Source organism: Sesamum indicum, linkage group LG7 (genome assembly GCF_000512975.1).
Source record: "Sesamum indicum cultivar Zhongzhi No. 13 linkage group LG7, S_indicum_v1.0, whole genome shotgun sequence".
NCBI classification, from domain to species: Eukaryota; Viridiplantae; Streptophyta; class Magnoliopsida; order Lamiales; family Pedaliaceae; genus Sesamum; species Sesamum indicum.
The window spans coordinates 3270464-3278587 of NC_026151.1; the positions used below are offsets into that span (position 1 = coordinate 3270464).

General features: G+C 38.1%; 2 protein-coding genes across 2 annotated transcripts; one reads left to right on the top strand and one right to left on the bottom strand.

Moving 5' to 3' along the window:
* On the top strand, positions 218-1877 carry LOC105166083 (thioredoxin H-type). The gene is made up of 3 exons (XM_011085306.2): positions 218-400; positions 1184-1306; positions 1453-1877. The coding sequence occupies exons 1-3, from the start codon at positions 311-313 to the stop codon at positions 1597-1599; spliced, it is 360 nt and encodes a 119-aa protein (XP_011083608.1). The 5' UTR covers positions 218-310; the 3' UTR covers positions 1600-1877.
* Positions 2670-7721, bottom strand: LOC105166084 (beta-galactosidase 3). Its single transcript, XM_011085307.2, has 19 exons — positions 7341-7721; positions 7126-7221; positions 6880-6992; positions 6656-6722; positions 6440-6532; positions 6180-6323; positions 5956-6044; positions 5764-5869; positions 5577-5664; positions 5353-5471; positions 5098-5262; positions 4842-5020; positions 4538-4647; positions 4259-4368; positions 3970-4080; positions 3773-3886; positions 3487-3689; positions 3044-3380; positions 2670-2958 (listed from the first exon to the last, which is right to left on the bottom strand). The coding sequence occupies exons 1-19, from the start codon at positions 7509-7511 to the stop codon at positions 2836-2838; spliced, it is 2538 nt and encodes an 845-aa protein (XP_011083609.1). The 5' UTR covers positions 7512-7721; the 3' UTR covers positions 2670-2835.

Consider the following 8124-nt stretch of genomic DNA (forward strand, 5'->3'; position numbering starts at 1 on the left):
ACAACGTTTGACTTTTTGTTCTTCAGAATCCAACGGCCAAAACTCTAAATCAGATTTCAATACGCGCAGATGCCCAAGAACATTCCAGAAATATCAAAACATCCCACTATACATCACCACAAACCCTTCGTATGCTGGCATATTCGTAATTACGACAAGAAAGCGACACATTTCGGTAAATCAGCTACCGCCTCGTGGCCTACAAAATGCCCCCTTCAAGCTGTTTTATACTTGCGGCAAACGCACAGCTTTTGGCTCCACAAGGCATAGATACATATATATTGTGAATTCAGATATTTGGGGTGAAGAAATGGCTTCCGAGGAGGGACAAGTGATCGGCTGCCACACCGTCGATGAGTGGAAGCAGCTTTTCCAGAAGGGCGTCGACTCTAAGAAACTGGTGCGTAGTTATCTCTCTGTTTCTGGTTGGAGTACTTTTCTAGCATGAGTAATTGGTTTGCTGTCGATTTATTTTGGTTTTGAAATTGTGGATTTTCTATAATGTAGTCTGTTGTAATTTTATGCTTTAGGGCTTTGAGCGGCTTGTTGTTTATTGCTTTTCGTTGAGTTGTTTTAGAAGAATGGATGGAGTTTTTCAATTGTTATTGAAGTGTGGAATTGCGTGAATTTGGACCTTCTGGAAGTGCAATTGGGGGGTAATTAAGGGATGTTTGAGCTTTGATTAACTGTTTAGAGCTATGATCATATCCTAAGAGGCCCAAAGTTAGCTCCATGGGGCAAGGATGTGCTGTCTCTGTGTTCTTGCTAGTTGTCTTCCTAAGGTGTAAGGAGGTTTTCTGTGGAATGTATGATAGTACCCCGAGGCTTTATTTCTCAGTTATACCAAACCACTGTCTCATTTTCACCATTGATTGATAATAAAGAAAGCTTGCTCTTATGTCGAATAGAGTAATGGAAAGTGTAGCGCCGTTTGCAAAAGATGAGCAATCTGTTCATCAACAGTCATTCCAATTGATCTGAAGAAATTGACAATTCTTCTGATGGGGTATTCTAGCAATCTCTAATTGTAATCTATGGCCATGCTCGTGGTTTATGGCCAAGAAGCAGTTAAAAGCTATTGTCTATGGGAAAAATAAAGAATTCTGTGATTTATGTTGTTAATTGTTCACTTGTTAAAAGTTGCCTTTGGTTTTATGTATCTTATGCAAAAACTTTTCGTCAGGTGGTGGTAGATTTCACAGCGTCATGGTGCGGCCCTTGCCGCTTTATCGCTCCAATTTTGGCTGAGATTGCCAAGAGGACTCCCCATGTTATGTTCCTGAAGGTTGATGTAGACGAACTCAAGGTATCTATCTACCTCTGCATTAATTTATATTGTTGGGCGGCCCGTCCGACTTTGTTCCTTATTCTATCAAAACTTTGTGGGGAGGTTTTGAGATTGCTGAGTTGAATATACAAACAATGCACTGATTTCATATCATTTTGCTGCAGTCTGTTGCCCAGGAATACGAAGTTGAGTCTATGCCAACCTTTTTGTTCCTCAAAGAAGGGAAGGTGGTGGACAAGATTGTGGGTGCAAGAAAGGAAGCATTACAGGAGAAAATTGCCGAACATGGTGCCCTTGCTGTTGCTGCTTGAGGTTGCTGAAGGCACAGTTATGTATTCTATTAGTGCTTGTAGTAACAACATTAAGCTTTCTTTCTCTAATTAAGCTTTGTGTCAGGATGTATGCTTACTTTTATATGGATTGTCGTTCTTAATGTAATGAAGAATTTCAAGTATTTTCGACTGCTGCGAAGATTTACTTGAAATGTGTTTTATTCTATGTCAGTCTTATTACTGTGGTAGCTGCTGCAGCCTGTAACATTTTACCTTAATTTTTTTGTATATGCAGTCCCTTTCACAATGTTTCCTTCTATTATTTTGTAAATGAAAAATTTTAATTGGTTTATACGAATGAGGTGCATTGTTCTTATTGTTAATTACATTTAGATCTTGAAATTATATTTTTTCTCAAAAAAGTTTTAAAATTATATTCACACTACCTTTAAAAATTTATTGTTTACTTCTAACCTTTTTTCGTTAGGATTGAACAAAAAATTGCTGATGAGTAAAAAAGAAATTACATAAATTTCTTAGTTTACTTCTTATTTAACATTTCAATATCATAATTTTGTATTTAAAAGAGGTAAAATGTAATGATGTTAATCTCATTCTATATAATTATATTTATCCATACAAAAATATACATAAAAATATTAAATGAGAAACAAAATTAAAAAATTTTGTATTTCTTTTAGTTAATGTCAGTATTTTTTGTCCAAACTCTATAGAAGGGAATAACGTGTAAATAAGAAATTTTTGGTGGGGGATATAAGTATAATTTAAGAACTTTTTTAAGAAAAAGTGGGTCTAAGTGTAATTAATTCTTATTATTCTTAGCGAAACATCCACAGGCTGTAATTCGTTCGTAGTAAGCATAATTTAATGGAGATATACAGATGAAGGTGTTGAAGTTTGGAAATAACTATGATTCTGCATAGGATGTAGAGCTCTCCTTAGGCATAAAGGGACCATTCCTGTTGCCTCGTTTCATCATAACCATGCACTTGTGTGTAATAATTTGACTGAACAGTCCAGAATTGTCCGGACACTTACACTTTGCAGAGTACTATACTGCCACATTATCCATGCAAGAATCTATGATAAGATCATAAAATGGAATATTAATAACGATTCACGATCTATTCGGACAGCATGATACTAATCACAAGGAAAAGAAACAATATTTCTTTATGGATATGACAACTTTCCCTGCAAATTTTTCTACCTCTCTCTTACTAGTATTCTAACATCTACACTTGTTAAGTGGCTTCAACTCATTTTTGTAGAGCAAATCGCTTCAACAGATAACTTCTTCAATACACGGGGGCAAGGGTCCGCCCCGAAGTAGCTATTTGAAACTGCAAGCTTGCAACTTTCCATCCCAACGCACATCTGTCAAGAGCAAATGAGGACTGCGTTAGTGTCAAAGTTACTATTACTGAGATGTCACTAGAAGAACGGTGCATCAAGAACTTGCCTTCTCTACGACCGAATGGGAGTTCTGTGCATGACAGTTTCCCAGCCGAAAACTTCCACAAGTTCCGGTGGGAGTCCCAAAACTTGCAAATGTGATGGCCGAGATCGACTGGCCAGGTGAACAGCTGAGATGGATCTTGGCCTGATGAAGCATTTTGGATGCGCTGGTGCTTTGGATCTGGTAATTTGCAACCGATGGACGGTGCTCAAATGCATTTGCACAAACACCTGCTGTCGTTCTTTTAACGAGAGAGATCTTTGATGCGTCTCCACCTAACTCTTCAAATAGTACAATGAGATTCTGTGTGGGCTGCAGCCAAGATCGAGGAACATGGTACCTAAAACCAGAACGGAAGAGTATTGGTCAAAAGATGTCTTGATGTGAACTTCTCAGTCAGTCTCATGTTTGGTTTCTAATGATTTTATTCGCTCGAAGAATCTTACCATCGTTGAGTTGGTTGACCACAGCTGCGTTGACATTTAGTGGCTCGGAATGTACCAGCATAGTGGCAGACTCCACAGTTTCCGTTTGAATAGGCCATCCAATATCTTCCTATGTTTTGCCCATTGATCCACACTTGACCTTTCCCCATGCTTCTCATGTCTAAAGCCAACGGCTCGTCTCCACTTGGTGCATCAAAATATGCCTTAAATTTTTTTAAAACAGCACGTTAAGAATTTCCGCAGATAAGAACTTAAAGGACATTAGAATCTATGTTTTCAGCTTTACCTTGTACCATCTCAGAGGCTGTTGATTTTGGGTGATGGCTGAAACTTGCGCCCATTCAACGGACGAAACCTTGTCTGGAGAGACTAAATTCATTTGCTCGCCTTTTAATCCAACCTATTCACACAAAACAAGTGAGAATGTGGCACAGTATGCCGGAAACATAAAATTATGGCAAGAGTAATTCAGACTCGTTTCACCTTGTAAGACCAAGTTTGCCTTGATAAGTCTCTTTTCCCCTGATCCAGCCCGGCCAGCTCAACTCGCCCCAGTACTCCGACATTCCAATTTTCAAAATGCACTCCGTTGTTCTTGAATTTTTCAATGACATTAGTTCTGATCAGTTATTGAATCATTGCGTATACGGTAAAAAAGATTCATTCTACATATATTTGACTTGGTTTTAGTAAATCCAACATTCAATGCAGTTTTGACCCTGTCGTAAATCTTTATCTAACTAAAAATATTAGTCAAGAGTATAGAACTAACTGGTAGTCCCATGGCTATGCTGAGCAGAGAAATTTTATTCGTTCCAACTTGCAAGCTCACAGGTCCTGTGAATGTGAATCTCGTATTTTCCCTTGTCCCATAAGCAGATCCTGTAAAGATAGGTAGCAACTTAGAAATCCAACTTTTTGCTAAAAACAAAATTATGGAAAACCACCTGAAATACATTTATTTAGTTCAATTTTTGAACAATTTGGACCATATCATGAGAAGAACACTTGTAGCAAAGCGCAGAAGTTTGCAATCAAGAAAACTTTCAACCTGCAAGCTGACCGTTGATGAAGACATGTAGTGCATGGCCTCTAGAGTTCACTGTTAGAGTGGGCTTCTGTCCTCCTCTTAGGAACGACTCTGACGAACCAATGTCGATGCTTGATTAAAGAAACATGGAGAAAGAAAGATTTAGTTAGTTGATTCTATAATTCAAAAAACCTGTCTCAAAGTTAAGGAACATTTGATATGTCGATCCCACTTGGTGGCAGCTACTAGTATAATTTAATAGATTATCTACGTGAAACAGTGCAATTTAATAAGTTCCTAAAAGGGAGTTGGACGAAAGACTTACCTAGTAATGTACCACAAGTAATCGCTGCTATCCCTTGTGACGTTTATCTGCTCTAGAAGTCCAATTGCTGCAAACGTTGTACTGTCGTCGAGTGAAGTCATATCCTCGCCGTACGTCTCCCACGAGTGCAATTGAGAATCAGAAGGTAACATTTGAAATTGTGAAGTTTGTGTGCCGACCTAGATGATCACAGAACCATCACAATCAGAATTCGTGTACCAAACAATTAGCTCACCTGCCTTACGGTTAGACTTACCTTTGCAGTGTTGAACACCACGTTTTTGCAGTCAGGAAGTATGCTAATAGACCAAGGAGGTAAATTGTAGTGCTTGTTGTTGAACAAGACTCTTGCAGCAGAAGTACTATTAAAGTTTGCAAGAAAAGCTGCACAACTTCCATCTCCCGAGGAAAACACATGAGCCTGGAAATAACATGTTTCTGATAAGGATAACCGTAACTAAAATAAGCATTTCTGTAAGAGAAATGGAAGCATTGTACTGAAGAATAAAACCTCCTGAGAGCTTCCTAATGAAGTAACTGTAGGGTCCGATGAGACTAACGCATGTTCACAAAGTTTAATGGCCTTGTGAAGCTCTTTCAAATGACCGTACTTGGGTTCCCTGATCAAACCTGGAAAGAAAACAAACGGCATGAGAAATATATCATCTATGTCAATATTATTCGTCAAATGTGAAACATTCTTAGTCGACATTATCCAGTATTTAGTTTTCTCACCATATTCATCAACTGGGGCATCATAGTCATAGCTGGTTGTAACAAAAGGACCTCCAGCAGTGCGCCCGAAATTAGTGCCTCCGTGAAACTGTTCAGTATTTTTGCAGAGAGTTCAACTATTGAACCGAGCTTTAAATGGGAGATTCATGCGCAGTTAAGTTTAACTTGGACGAGCAAACAGACTAACCATGTAATAGTTTATAAATGAACCACCCTTCTGTATGAAGCGAGCAACTGCAAACGCAAGATCCTGAACTGGCCGTTGAAGAATTGGGCCTCCAAACTCGGTGAACCTGAAAGATTGTGGTAAGAAACAAAGAAAGAAAGAATAACCAACCATGAGCAGCAAGAATGAAAGTTATCGTAATGCTATAATTACCAGCCGCTCCAAGCTTCAGTCCACATAGTGGGTTTATAAGGTTTGTTAGGAGAAAAGGAGTCGCAGTAAAAGCCATTACAAGCGTTTATCTGTTGCAGCAGTCAAGAAGAATTACTTGACGGATCTCATCATAATTGAGGCACATTAGAGGTGGAAAAAACATGAAGTAAAGGGTGGTGTTTTGTGTAAAGCAATTCAAAAACAGGGAGTTGTGAATAATGTACCACAGGATCAGGGGCCTCGTCGTCTTTGCACATGACCCACGGAACTCCAGTATCCAACGCGACAGCCATTTTTGCAGCCCAGTTCATATATGCCTCCCCAGCTGGCCCAAGTGCTCTCCTTTGTGCTCCATATTCATTCTCAATCTATTGACGAACAATCGCGACATCATTCTAGTAAGTTTGGATATTGGAAGGTAAATTATCATACTTATCGTCTATATAGAGAAGGGAACTCTTTTCAATCTTCATTTGAAGAATACCTGAGATAATATAATGGGACCTCCCTGTGATTCAAAGAGGTTCTCACTTTTCATCACACCGACAATTTTTTGAGTGAACTGTTGCATTGCCGCCTGTGCTCAACAATATCACAGAAATTCAAAGTAACTACACACACGAAAAGTAAACAAAACAACTGAACTATCTGAACAAAGTTCACAAAATAACACGAAATAGCGGATGCAAGAATAAGGAACCTTGAAGGGCTCATTGTCTGTTCTGAAGCTGATACCAGGTACATACTTCAACCATACAGGAAATCCTCTGCATCACATAGGATTAACATTCTTGATTCTAACCCAAATTTCATGAAATGAACAGAAACTTGAGCAGTAAAACAGCCTAAATTTTGTAGTGCAAACTATTTAGAGACATAACAGATGGTTCAGAGTAGAAATTTAAAGGTGATCACAGAAATTACCCAAAATTCCACTCTGCACACACATAAGGTCCAATGCGTAGATGAACATAGAGCCCAAGTTTTTGCACAGTCTTCACAAATCTCACAAGATCATATCTACCCTCAAAATTGTACTAAAAGATGGCCAAGACATGAAAAAGAAGTAAATAAATAACAATTCAAGAACTGAATGAAAACAGTCAATATTCATGATATTTCATACAAGAACTGAACAAACAAAAGGACAATCTAGGACAACTCACTCACATTGCCAGGAGAAGGCTCATGTACATTCCAAAACACATAAGTGTCAATCACATCTAACCCTGCATTTTTGGCCTTCAAAATGAGATCTTCCCACATCTGCAGCATTCCCATTTCACCAAAATTCATAAAGAAAAAGTCAGTCTCAGCCAAATCATTTCTCCATTGTGAGTGAAAAAACACAAAAAGATGAACTAACAAGAGTGATGGAGAATTACATCAGGTGTGCTTCTTGGATAGTGTATAGAACCAGAGAGAAGAATTCTCCTTTGCCCATTGATGATTACAGCCTTGTTATCGTAAGTAACACTGCCACTGATCAACTGAGAGCCCATCACCAAGAAAATGCAGAAGAAGAGAATTAAACTGGAAACTGAGTTAGTTTCCATTTCTTTTCAATCTCTCTCCCTCTCCTGTACAAAATGTGAAGGAAAAATCTGTACTTGGAGCCCTCTTTAAATCTGCATGAACACACAAGGAAAGAGAGATTGAAACAGTGAAGCGGTGAGATTTGGAAGTGGTGGAATGAGGTGGAGAAACAGATTCAGAACATCTGTTTGCAATCACTGTTGATTAATAAATGCTCTCTCCCCCACTGCAAGAAAGTGACAGCAAAAATTTCCAGACTTTGTTGCCTGGATTCTTGTTTGCAAATTTTTTTGGATTACTCATAAATAATGAAGTGGAGTTCAAGAAATGGAACTGCAGTTTCGAAGGAAATTTTAAAAAACAAAGAAGTTATTTTCATGAATTATTTAATGAATTTGAAGCTGAAAGTTACTGCTCGATTGGGCTGCATTAAATGTTAGTTATTAGTGTAAATTAGGAGGTTTCTTGGTAGTGATGCAGATTGCAGTTTTTCAAATTTATATTATTTGATTGTCAATGATGTTTTAATGCAGTGATTAATATCATGATCTCGTAAATTAATTTAAGTTTATGAGTTTGAATTTTACGGTGTGTGTCCGTATTTATTTTGTCATAATTTGTATGGATTAATTG

Excerpts from the sequence above, each read along its gene's own strand:
- LOC105166084 (XM_011085307.2), bottom strand. The coding sequence starts at position 7,511 with ATGGAAACTAACTCAGTTTCCAGTTTAATTCTCTTCTTCTGCATTTTC. Across the intron at positions 7,222-7,340 it reads ATCCAAGAAGCACACCTGAT|ATGTGGGAAGATCTCATTTT; the intron begins GTAATTCTCCAT and ends GGAATGCTGCAG. Across the intron at positions 3,887-3,969 it reads GGCAAACTTGGTCTTACAAG|GTTGGATTAAAAGGCGAGCA; the intron begins GTGAAACGAGTC and ends TTGTGTGAATAG.
- LOC105166083 (XM_011085306.2), top strand. The coding sequence starts at position 311 with ATGGCTTCCGAGGAGGGACAAGTGATCGGCTGCCACACCGTCGATGAG. Across the intron at positions 401-1,183 it reads GCGTCGACTCTAAGAAACTG|GTGGTGGTAGATTTCACAGC; the intron begins GTGCGTAGTTAT and ends ACTTTTCGTCAG. Across the intron at positions 1,307-1,452 it reads TTGATGTAGACGAACTCAAG|TCTGTTGCCCAGGAATACGA; the intron begins GTATCTATCTAC and ends ATTTTGCTGCAG.